The sequence below is a fragment of the Antedon bifida genome, chromosome 3 (assembly GCF_963402885.1).
Source record: "Antedon bifida chromosome 3, ecAntBifi1.1, whole genome shotgun sequence".
Taxonomy (NCBI): domain Eukaryota; kingdom Metazoa; phylum Echinodermata; class Crinoidea; order Comatulida; family Antedonidae; genus Antedon; species Antedon bifida.
Genome location: NC_136228.1, coordinates 8835069 through 8848716, shown reverse-complemented (window position 1 = coordinate 8848716; position 13648 = coordinate 8835069). Strand labels below are relative to the sequence as shown.

Genomic DNA, 13648 nt, shown 5'->3' with positions numbered 1-13648 from the left:
TCAGCATAGATCCTGAAGGAAGTGGTAAAATATTATATAGTGTGGTTTATTACAAAAATCAGGATATTTAGTCACTAACGTTATTTTTTAAACTCAACGATTAAATTGAACAACGCGCCATAACATTTCCATTTATTAGAGGATTGTTTTTTTTTCGTTTTTAATATAATAATCAAATGAATTGTTTAATAAAAATAAGGCGGATTTGGTCAGTGTTAGTGGTAGTTGTGTTTTTTCTGTGGATTGCAACAACACTCTCCACACCTCCTCATTTCCCAGCCCGCTGACAGTATTGGTTTCTTGGTAATTAGCCCTAATATTGATTTGATTTGCGAGTGTAACATTTTAGAAGCCCAATTGTTCACCTCTTTTTAACTTTTAGAATGGAAATGCATTATATTTTTTTGTTGGTTCCCACTAGGATGAAATGCCAAACTTTGACCAATCACGAGGCGATAGATGATAAGTGCGCTTGCGTGTGCTACTTCTTGCGTTGCGTTCTGGGGGAGTGAGAACGCGATAGATGATAAGTGCGCTTGCGTGTGCTACTTCTTGCGTTGCGTTCTGGGGGAGTGAGAACTAAGCTTTACCGTGCATTTGGTGCACGTGGTGCTTTTCCGAATACACCTTTATTATTACCAATTGGTCTAATTATTACTGAGTAGGTGCATCGGCCTATGCTTTATAATTATTTATAAGCTTTAAACTTAAATGTACGGCTTTAAGTTATAATACGACTCTTCCAGCCATCGGATCATTACTTCATTTAACACGAGCCCAAACTTCTTAGAATTGTGTACAGTACAGAATGTTTTCTTATTACTGATTTTATTGGATTTATTTTATGCCTACATAGCAAACCAGCCTATTGAATACTGGAAAATCATTACAGTGATTACTTTTCTGGTAAAACTTGTATAGTAGGGTCTCGATGTGACGTCACATTTTGATAGTCCAGTTGTGGATAACTGAAATGTGGAAGTTATATATAATATGGAAGTAAAAATACAGCTGTAGTTCTTTTTTTACTCTGTATATAGTGTTTTTATAGGCCTCTAAAACTCACCCGAAAGGGAATTCCCCTAACTTGACGTCACAATCTCTAACCGCTTCCCATTGGTTACAGGTTGTGTACTTATTATTTCCAAGGCACGTTGTGACGTAAAGTTCAAGTTCGCTGAACCATAACCTTTTTCCAAAATGGTTGTTTTGAAGAATATACCGTCTATTATTTCTCCTGAACTTTTGTACGCTTTGGCCCAAATGGGCCATGGAGATGAAATAGGTTAGTACAGAAACATTCTTCAGTACTAAAAGAATAACATATATTAACATATTATGTGATAATATATCCCTTTTACACTTACAAATAGGCCTAGCCTACTACCGGTTCAGCTTACCTACACACCCACCACTGCTGAGTCTGCTGTGTGTACTGTGTGTGAGCTAGGCCTACTACTCTACTACTAGCTAGCTAGCTCAGCTAGGCAGAGTAAGCCTAGCCGCTAGCTACTATTGTAGTAGAGATATAGTACCCAACCTGAATGTGGTCGATCACGATTTTTCAATAATTAATATTATTATTAACAAAAGCAATATAGGCCTAAATAAAAATGAATTTTCTAAAATGACATGAAAAATAAATTAAAAGCATGACTTTCAGAAAAGTGTATAAATGTTGCTGGTTGTTCTTGACAATTAGTAATAATAATACTTATTATATAGCAGTCAGCACCGATTAACACGTAACAATTTAATATTAAATACTTTTCATAAGTAGATCCTTGATGAGATTTTAAAACTTAACTGACCTTGAATAGCACTGGTGATTGGTACTAAAAAGTAATTGTTTTAATAAAACTTTATGTCATTTAGTAGCCTACTGTTATACGTAAATTACCTTACTTAATTTGAATGACGTTGTAAATAAACTAGGACAGGTTAAACCAAAACTAACGGAGCAGACAGACAAAATATTGTCGCAATGCTGGTAGCTATCGACCCATTAATACAATCTGAATGATCAATCACATAGCATATAAATTAATTGCAGTAGAGGGGAAATGAAATTAAACCTTTGGGACCCAACAATAATAAATAAATATCTTTAATCTGTAACTCTGTGTTCTAGATGGCATATAATAAATAAATGCCGATTCAAAATAAGCGGGCCTTCGAGTTGTTAATGAAGGTTGTCTGTCCATTCCAACATTATCGAGAACTTGTTTGAATAACGTGTTCGTATTTCTACCACGCTTCAAGCATTTGTCATCTTGGAAGAATAGCTTTTTCATCATCCGATCATTATCGGATCTAATCAGATGTGCAGCATAATTTCGTTGCTGGGTTTTGATGAATGTAGATATATCACATGTCTTAATATATATATTGCCGATGTTGGTGTAATACAGTTTATAACATTCATCATCTAAAGTGTTTTTTCGGATCATTCTTCGTAAAAATGTACACCAGGTCGAATCAAGTTTATTTGATTGTGCAGATGTTAAAACAAAGTGTCCCCTTAATAGCGGTTGACCATAGTGCTAATATTTCTCATCGTTTGTTTAACAGGAAAGTGTCCCCTGTTGTGAGGTGTTTTTCCCTAGTTGGTGACAAGAACATTAGTTGATCATACCCAGTACCGTATTGATCACACTATCATTTGGAAACATTTTTGGACAAAACATTTTTTCCAAGGCAATATCTGTGTATTTAATCCTTTAAAATGTTATACCCTGATATTATATATTGATTATTTTTGTTTTATTATCTGTCTTATTAAAAATAAAAACATAATCTAAATCTGAAATACATTCAATTTTACACATTTTTACATGTTATTTATTATTAATTATTTTGAAAGATCGAGGTACCATGTTTCGAGGAATTCCCATCTGGAGAAAATGTTAATAACTTTTAATTAGCCTTTACCATGCTTGTATTGAGTAATATAGTTAAAGTATACGTCAATACTACACTTGTGGTTTCTAAAGGGTGGTTGCTAATCCAAATTGGAAAGACATAAATCTAAGGAAATGATATTTGGAAGCAATTAGAAAAGCCCTTCCGCCTCTTTCCTTCCCGGAATTGATAATAAATCTATACCATCGTGTAATTAAAATAATTTAATTTGATTTAATTAATTAATTTTTTCTATAAGCATAATTGTAGTTACATTACATTGTACAATAAGTAAATGTATAAATGGATTTGACAGTAACCATCATTCAATATATCAATTAGTATAACATAGGTTTTTTGGATAGTATATAATATTTATAGTAATATAATATTAAATAATATAATAATAGCATAATAATACAATACAAAATTCCTTTATTGTCCAAGAAAATTAAAATTACTATATGGCTCATGACTATTACAGAAAAATACTTAAATTGTAAATTATAATTATAAATTATAGTTTAGTTATTCATGTCTTTTTATTTTTCAATATGTTCTGTTCTGTATGGTTTCTTGGACCGCACCGCATATTGTGAGTGCCACTTATTCAAAGGTGTATGGTCAACAAATAAACAAATAAATATCCTAACTTGAAGTATTTTAAATTATAGTCGGTCATCCCGGTTGTGCAGAGTGAGATTCAATGCATTCTGGTCCTCCGCATACAGTATGCTTTTCCATTTATTTCATATGTAAAGGCTATCTTTGATTTAAGTGTAGTACAGTTATGGAAACTTTTTCAAAGGCGACATCAAGTGACCAAACGTCATGTCGATGATGTCAGTCTGATGCTTGTAGATCATTTGTCTTTGTAATGTAATGTAATGCGACATTTATATAGCGCTATTAGATATTTATAAAGATGTACTAGGTTCTTTAAAGTGCACACAAGCTAGATGTGTACACTGGACCTACGGTTTATAGTCCTTATCCGAGATAACCATGGAGCGAACGAACCCTTGCCAATGTTATGGCTATGGATTACGGTTCCACTGTCTTAACCGCTCAGCCACTCACTCGCCCTCCAATCTTTGTGCCTGGACTCAACTATGGAATAACATTAACGTAATAGCATTAACAATTTGTACAATAGTCAGTTGAAGAAACAGTTGAAAACATTTCATTTCAAGCAATGTTGTTTAGTGAGCACTGCTGATAATGATAGAAATTTCCGCTAAAATGTTAATAGTATCATTCACTTTGCAAAATTCTTTATTAAAAAATAGAAAAATATTTAAAACTAAATGTGAAATGAAATGTTTGTTTTTCTAAAACTCATGCCTATGGTTTGGAATAATCTTCCGTTTATCAAAGTTAGTTTTTTTTTTTATTTGCTTAGAATATTTTAATTTATTTGCCAAAAGCGTCGTCATAAATATTCAATTGTAATTAAAAACTTGAGTGTTATGACATTTGGTTATATTGCACTTAATTGGCTATGTTGCCATTTTGTATTTGATTTTGCTACAGTAGTACAGTACACAGATTCGGCTATGATGTTGATGTTGTTTTTACGTGGGTATATCTAGGTCAGTAGGAGGTGGTGTACAAATACAAATAGCAATGAAAATCTTCAATTTATTTCAATATAATTTATTGTTTACTAGTTTACTATACAGGAAGTTATAATTGATCTTGACTTCCGGCCAAGCAGTGAGTACTGAAAATTATACAGGTACCGTATATTGAATTGCCTATGTTTTCAAATGTTGCTTAAATTGGCACAGCTAGGGGGTTGCTCTTGGAGCGAGTGATCCACTTAAATCCAGCTAAATTATAAATTAGGCCTACTTGTTGACAGACTATTAGTTTTAGCTGGGGAGAACAGACTTTCAGTACTGTTGGGCCTAGGCTTTGGAACAATCTGCCTATACATATTAGAAACTTGACATACTGTACATTTCTAAGTCACTTCTAAAACTTTTTATGATTTTTCTATTTTAATTTTGCGTTACAGTGGTACAGCACATAGATTCGGCTATGATGATTTTGTTACGTGGGTATAGCTAGGTCAGTAGGAGGTTTCAATGATCGTTGTTAAAAATGAAACAATTGATAGTATTATCGTGCGATGTGGCAATGTATAATATTATCATTAGTAGCGTGCGATGTGGCAATGAAAATATGGTTAATGGTGGCAATGTTTATATTGTTTAATTGTCTGAAATAATAAATGAATAATAATTTAATTTAAAGAAAGAATAATTGAACAAACCTGAAAAAAAGAGGGGCAAAAATAATTTTTGATGATAGGCTTAATTTTATCTCTCCAAAAAAACTGTGAACGTATATGATTACATATTGCATTTAAATAGTTACCAAACAATAGGTTTTTATATTGGTTGAGTGTTGGATGGATGGTCCTACTGTACAGTATATCTACTGGAAAGAAATACAGTAGAACAGTTGATATTTTATTAAAATAACATAAAAGAATATCATTCTTTCTATTGTAAAATACAATACTACTACAATTGAAATGGGAAATCCTTGGAGAAAATCAATTTTTTTTTATTGGGATAACTAAGTACAGTAACACTAAAGACTTCTTAATAGTCCAGCATCTAATAGCTTCCTCAAATTTAGCTTTTAAATGCTGATTGCTATTTTTTATGCTAACCTTGATTTACCTGAGGAAACTTGTGGTTTAAAATAGACATACTGTAATCGGCTGCGGACTCACATGACCCAGGAATAAACTTTGTACTTAGACAGCTATAATCATGGTAATAATAATTATTATATACTGAATTACTAATTTAATTAAGCTATAGTACTATAATACTGTTTTATTTTATTTGATTTATTATCAGTAATGATAATTCTAAAGTCCTGTCTGCAATATCAAACTTTATGTGCTGTGCCCATATATGGACATGATGACATCATATCAATACCATATTTGTGCATATCACTACCATATTTGGGCATATCACCCCTTTTTTGTCAAACTAGTTTGATAGTGTAGACAGAGTTTTTCTTTATTTTATTACAACTTTTAATGCATCTTACTGGTCATTATACACTAGATTATGTTTTAAATGGTTTTTTTTATTATAAAGGTCAAAGGTGTTTTTGAAAGAGCGAACATTAACTATCTTAATAGCCACCGTTAAGACATTGGGCGACTGTTTTAAAAGAAATGTACTGTAGATGCAGGAAATCAATTGTATAACTTATCCCACACCTTCTAAACTCAAATTTGTAATTATAATCTGTTTATACCACGCCTAGAATTGGGTAACCAAGTGGTTAAGACACTTGACTGTCATACAGAAAGACCCAGTTCACTCGGTTGTAAATGAGTACCTGGTTGTTGTGGTGTGTAATGGAACTTGGCACCCTACCACATAATTCCAAGGCTTAGTACAAATAATAATAATAATAATAATAATAATAAATACTTTATTTTAACACGGAAATGTTTGTATCACCACAAAGGTGTTCTTCTACAAGGCTGTGATCAACTTATACATTACTAATTTAAAAATTTTAAAAAAAGAGAGAAAAGTATATAAACAAAAGCTTTACTTTTTACATTTAGGGGTTCAAAATAAAATTCTAATTTGTGGCGTTTTAAATTGGTTTTTCTAGTCTAGAGTATTCCATAATCTAGCACCAAGATATGAACAACTTTTTTTTTAACAATGAGCTCCTAAACAGCTCATTTCTATACTAGAATCTGAACATGACCTTTTCAATGCAAGATTCTTTTTATTTTTATGTCTTTAAATCTTATTTTACTGTGATTTTTAAATTTCATGTATATACCAAGTTATAAAGTAAACGTGACAATCATGACAGTATCTGATCTTATCATATTGGGGGTTTTTTTTGGCGGGGTTTTGTTTATTTTTCTTAGAAAACTACCATAATTTTTAAGAATTTTAAACATGAAATAATCGTTGAAAAATGATCACATGATGCTATATGATTGTCAACAATACAATGGAACGGATATAATAAACCAATTTTAAGCTTTCTATTGTAAAGTGAGAATTTAGGTAACATTTCATAGAGGATATCCTTCATACATATTTTAAATACCTGAATAAGCTACAATATTTAGGCCTACCTTTATTCCTGTAGGATTAAGAATAAAACTGTCTTTGTAATACAAGAAATTGACAAAGACAAAACTCTTAACACCAAAACTGTAAGTTCAAATGGTGTATATTATATAGCCACAACAAATAAGGAAAGTAGTCACAAATAAAAACAAATAAATATTCTATGGCATTCAGGCTTTTGCATACAATTGAAATGGAAAATCCCTATTTAACTAAATATTATATTATGTGAATACAATTCTGATCAAGTTACCCACAACAAATAATAAGGATAGTAGTACAGTAATTAAAATTTAAACACAAATGAAAGTATGGCATTCCTATGTAATCATACAATTAAAATGGAAAATCCCTATCAAATAACTTAGCTAACAAACTGACAGTTACACATGTGTTGTGGTTGTGAAAATATTTTTTTTTAAACAGGAAGATCTTGGAATTGTTCAAAGTACAATTTACTTTGTTATTATTTAGGCATAAAACGGATGTGCTCCAGCCTACATATGTGACATCATTACTCCGTCAACCAACTCTTCGCTTCGTTCATCCTGCAGACTTCTTCTAAAACCTAGACCCCGTTCCAGAACTCGGTTTTACGGTGATCGTGCTTTCGCTGTCGCAGCCCCAAAACTCTGGAACACTCTACCCCTCGAAATACGCTCATCAAAATCTGTAATCACATTTAAAACTAAACTCAAAATTCATCTCTTCAGAGAAGCATAATCACACGCTACTACTTGCACAGATCTTGGAAAACACAGCGCTTTGAAACCTTTGTCTCTTGCGCTTTATAAATGTTATTTATTATTATTATTATTATTGAAACAAATACTACTGTACACTATTTTATCAATGAAACTTGCATATTTTTTTTAAAATTTACTACAGTACACAGTATACAAACAATTTTGACCTGCTGATAAAGAATAGTAAGTAGAGATATACGCCATCTAGCCCTTTGGCCTTCTGCTGTTGCCTGTTAAAGAGTGTATACAGTACAAGACCCTCTTCATAAAGTGTCTTTGTGGCACGGCTCCACATTATCTTAACAAACTTATTAAACCATATGTCCCACTACGCAGAGGTCTTCAATCTAAACGGATCCTTTTATGTTAACACCACATAGAACCAACCTTAAATCCGTGCCTAATCGGGCACCAGAGATCTGGGACCAACTTTTCTCCCCTTTTCTATTCAAATCTCTCCTGAAAACTCGCCTATTTCAATAGTTATTCTTTTCATATTGCGCTGTATAAATGTTCGATATTATCATTATTATTAATCATGACCTACTGTAGTCCACTCAGTATCCCCCAAACACGACTTAAATACCTTTATTAATATAGTATACCCTGTATTTTGCAAGATACTTCTATCCGATGTGTTGAAATAAAAAATATAAGACAAATAGGAACTTAGAATAGTACATTGTTTTTCATTATACAGTATTAATTGTTTTTATATTATTCCAGTAAATCTGAAATAAAATTTAACAAATAAATAATAAATGTAATGTTTACTATCCCTGGTTCAACAACCTCTCCTTTATGGGAGTCTCTGCAATTTAATGATCGAAACAAATAATACCATATTAGGCATCATACCAAAAAAGGAAATAAACTTTAGTTTCATTTTCATAATATTATTCTTAAATTTATTGGAATTGTACCATGATCTTTTTATACAAAATCATGATAAAATATTGTTTTTCTTCTTTTTTTTATTGAAAATATTATTAGCATGATTATTGTTTTGTGAGTTCTATCATCCATCCCTTTGCACAGACAGTTGCTCTCCAATACACTGCAGTTCATGAGTTCCCGGTCTTGTGGAATTCATTACCATTATTTATCAAAGATTCCGCAGTACTTTCTTTTCTAAACACCTTTATCTCTAAATACAGTCATTCCACATTGATTAAAAGTATAATACTACTGTTTTTTAATTTAATATTTTTATCATGAAATTTAAAAAAAAATTATTTGTATTAAATAGTGCTTTTCATAATTACCAAATTTTTATATTTTTATGTTTTATAAAGGAATACTGACTCATTAAGTCATAGTGGCCTAGGGCGCTTTTTTTTTCCTGACCTGTTACTTTTTTTGGTCAAATAAATTAATGAAATTAAAATTAAATTGTTAATAATTAGAAATTGTAAAATATATTGCAAAAAAAATAAAAAATTCATAGTATGTCTTATTACATTATTTAAGCATGTACTATTACTTTATTTAATAATGTATTGTTTATAATAATAATAAAATATTTATTTTAAAACGGGGGCTCCTTTGAAAGTTTGCATGACGGAATGATATGTTGATATAAAGTTTGCGTTACATCACATACTGTATATATAGTTCTGAAAAGAACTGTTGAGTTTCTCTAGGAATAATAATATGCCTAGAATATTCTATGCGAATACTAAGACCAAAAAGACCCCCTGAAATTACAGTAGTACAATTATAAATTATGACTAAATACAATTAGTCGCCTTGATTCTGAGAATGTCATAATTTTCTCACCTCCCAAAAGAAGTAATTAGGTATTAAGGTATTTTTAATTAGGGTGTGCTGTAAATTGAATTTAAATTTAATAGAAATGCAATGCTATGCCAACCCAATATTGTTTAAATAGTTTTGATTGGTTAATACGATCATTTTGTGGTATGACACGCCTATTATGCCGAGTTCTAAACAAATACAGACATAACACACAATACATCACACCATTTTATTACCGGTACTAGTACAATGGAAGTTATTTGAGGATATAAGTTTATCAAAAGATAGTATCAAAATGTACATTTTAACAGTTGTCTCATATTCTAGTTCCAGGACACACCCTTTGATGAGGTGATCTTAAACCAAGTTCTAGAATATTCTAAAGACCATAACAAACATTACACCACCACAAAAATATGGTATGATGTGAGCAAAATTCATCTTTGTATATAAATTGACATTTTAACAATTATCTTGTAGGTTACCACACCCATAATGAGGATATTAGGTGAATAATTATTTTAGCATCCTAAAGTGGGTCACACGATGACTGAAATCGCACCAGAGGTTTAGGTCACACGATATCGCACCAGAGGTTTAGGTCACACGATATCGCACCAGAGGTTTAGGCCACATCTTGTAATGAGGTTATAATTTTTAACAAAAACTGCTAAACACATGATCAAAATGTATTAAACAAATGTTTGTGGTGCCTACCACCACATATTTACAGTACAGCATTTCTAAGAAAATTGTCTAATTTATTAATTAAGGAGGATTAGGAATAGCTATACATATGTATACTCTATTGTTAAAATATGAACATGATATAAATAGAACCTAGGTTGAGTGGGTAATTAGAACTATTACATCACATGTGACATTTATAACAATAAATCACATCATGAAAATCATATAGCACAATTGGAGCTTAATACAACCATTCACATCAGTGTATGGTCTGATTTTAAATAGAGGTTGGACTTAACCTTTAGATTGCCTTTTAAATTGTAACTTGCACAATTATTTTGGAGTTGTCCAGACACCATTATTTGCCTACACACTGAACAATCATATCGCTCGTCAAATAAAATAAAAATTTTCCCTATTCAACTTATTATTTTTATGGTATTATATTAGCATTCTTCATTTATTTATTTAACCTTATTTATAGAGGGTGAGCCTAAACATGCTGACAATCAAGGGGCCCTCATAACCCTAGTTTCTCCTGGCTGTGGTGGTCTGGAGATTAACAAGAACAACTTGCGATTATGTAAGATACTTTCCTTTGCGCTGATTACTAGTTGCATTATTATATTACGTTTCCATACGTGTTTGATCAACAAAAAAAAGACTGGGGTAATAATGTTCAGCGCTTAGAGGTTTCACAACATTAGGCGCTATATAAATCCAGGATATTATTATTATTATTATACTACATACTGAGCAAGTACATTTTGCATGTCAAAATGCGCTCCATACAGTATTTTATTGTTTACTTTGCTGGACACACTGCTTATATTAAATGTAAGGGTATGTGGCGCAGTGTGTTGCTTTGTTAAGAGGCTTGCCTCTCTCTCCGCCTAGTTGTCAATGGGTACCCAGTATGGTCTAAAAACACAATTCAACTGATTACTAGCTGCATACTGTATTTATGAGAGCAGTTCATATGTGTTTGATCCAATGACCGAGGGAATTAATAATATGAAGCGCTTAAAAGCTTTGAGCATTAAGCGTTATATAAGATTGATATTAAATCCCCATCTGTACTGTAGGTAGTATGATTTCAGGCTAGTGATATGTATATTGTTGCTATGTTTTCAATCATAACAATTTTCCTTTTTAAAAATAAATCACAAACAATAGTATGATTTAATTTAATGCTATTGTATTGCTGGGAGGTGAGGTGGTCCAGAAGGCTATTTGTACACAAATCACACCCCTTATCAAAATATTTTGAAATTTGATAGTTCTGTGGTTTTGATGATGAATAACAAAATAATCACAATTTTAACATTCAAGAGGAACTAAATCAAGGAATTTCCAAATCAAACGCACATTCCTATATTTCAAAGATATTTTGTTTGGTGTTACATCAGGCGTATAATTTGTCAATAGTATGATCAGGTTGACATTCCATTTGCACCTTCAGGGGCTTTTTAACAAAAGATTGGTACATGACTCATACTACTATCAAACCCTGGTAGACAGACAGTAACGCTCTCTTTATTCCCTTCTTTTACACCTCTATAGTTTTGGCTGATGCAAACTTTCCTTCAAGTTCAATATGCAAATCAGGACCAATCCTTATACGTGCAGACGGTAAGAGGTATCTTTTTTTTTTTTCTATTTTTAGCACATTTTGTGTATCAATGTTGACATCATGTTTCAAATTATCCATGCCATTCGATTGGTTGATTACGTATCATGCATAATTTGAATCCATCCCGATTGGAAGTTAATTTCATGTTGATTTTTTTTTACAAAGCTTTTTAAAGGCTTATGTATTTTTTAAATAATTTAAAGTGCGCCATCTATAATATAACAGCTCTATCCGTGCCAAATAATGAATGCCATATTTATTTTATGAGCCTTCGACATCGATTCAAGATGGAAGCAGTGTTGGCGCCAAGATGCGCCCGCGCGAGGTCGAGGGGTGGAATGTTTGCCAAGCAAGCATCCATTTGCTAAGCAAGCATCCATTTGCTAAGCAGGCGTCCATTTGCTAAGCAAGCTTCCATTTGCTGGACGATAATTTGACCCAACAATTTTAGACATTCAGGGTTTTATAAACCCTTAAAACTGATAATAGTTATTTTTAGAAAATGTACATCCTCTCTCCTCTAATTCATAATCCATAAGGCATGGATTATATTACACCACATTGTATGGGCCATGCTGTAGCTTTATTTGGCTCTTAAATTGACTTTAAACTTTTTTTTTTTAATAGGCCATGAAATTCCAGACCTTCTGAAGGCAATTTTGACACTTTTACCATTAGACACCTATGTGGATCAACCTGTAAGTGTGATTTTGTGCATTTGGTATATTAACTATTTTAATTTCACGACATGCCACTAGACCACCACATTTAGTAGTATTCTATCAATAGTAAATCAATCAATGTCCTATCATATAAGTGGTAATCCCCCACACACATATATTTCTGAGAATTACTTTTTGATGCAATAGCTACAGTTATAAAAGCCTTGTAGTTATTCTTTACATTAAAAAACTGCTACTGTAGCATTATGTAGACTTGTAATGGAATAAAGTAAAGTAAATAATATCAATTTGCATTATGTATTGTAAATTTTAAAATGTATTAAATTATGCTGCTTTTTCAATTATCTAAATTTGCAGAAATAACATACCCTGAAATAGTATAGCAATTTTTTTTTAGTACCCATGAGAGTTGAAGAAACTTCCAGTACTTAAAAGGGTTTGTTGAACTTAAGATTTATACCATAAAAAACTAAATATTGATCTAGTATTTAAGGTGAATTCTAACTCGGTCAACTTACTTACTGTAAAGCTCTGTCTACACTATCAAACTAGTTTTTAAAAAGAAGTGTGATGTGCCCAAATATGTATACCTTTATAATAAAACAGCATTTAAAACATAATAATTAGTAACAAATATATACGTTTTATTTTTAAAGGGATCATTCCAATTAGGCCTGGAAACAAAAAAAAATGATTTCTAGTTAATCTTATAAAGTAACATATGTGTTCATAAATTAATATTCATTACTTAAATTACTATTTAAATCAATTTTTTTTTGTTTTTGTAATAATAATAATAAATATAACATATATCCGGTAGTAAATAGTTAATTATCAGTCTATTAGTATTTTAGGAAAGACTATAAATACACATTTTTACAAGCTTATAGATATTGAACAAATATAATAAGTGTTTGTTTATGAGTCTGTTATTTGTATTAAAATTCCCTAATTTTTCAGGAAAAGTAATACATACATACTTACTGTTTGTTTGTGTGTAGGATGTTAATGATTATTCTGTTTAAACGCTGGATAATATTTTGTTATAATAAAAAATGTACACATCTATTCTGTTTGTTTGGAAGTATATTGTAGTATTGGTGG

The 13648-nt window shown here is 31.4% G+C and overlaps 1 protein-coding gene across 5 annotated transcripts in view; it reads left to right on the top strand.

Moving 5' to 3' along the window:
* The first annotated feature begins 1178 nt into the window (after nucleotides 1-1178).
* The window catches only part of LOC144836809 (fucose mutarotase-like), a 20923-nt gene continuing 8453 nt past the window's right edge, over nucleotides 1179-13648 (top strand). For 3 of the 5 annotated variants that reach the window (XR_013611375.1, XM_078691678.1, XM_078691677.1), the window contains exons 1-3: nucleotides 1179-1285; nucleotides 11792-11860; nucleotides 12489-12559. Coding sequence is in view for 4 of the 5 variants with exons in the window: in XM_078691678.1 (XP_078547804.1) it covers nucleotides 1201-1285; nucleotides 11792-11860; nucleotides 12489-12559 (225 nt within the window). In the remaining variant the exon portion in view is untranslated. Of the gene's footprint in view, nucleotides 1286-4571; nucleotides 4640-11791; nucleotides 11868-12488; nucleotides 12560-13648 lie in introns of all 5 variants that reach the window. The other 2 variants (XM_078691680.1, XM_078691679.1) reach the window with 2 other exon arrangements.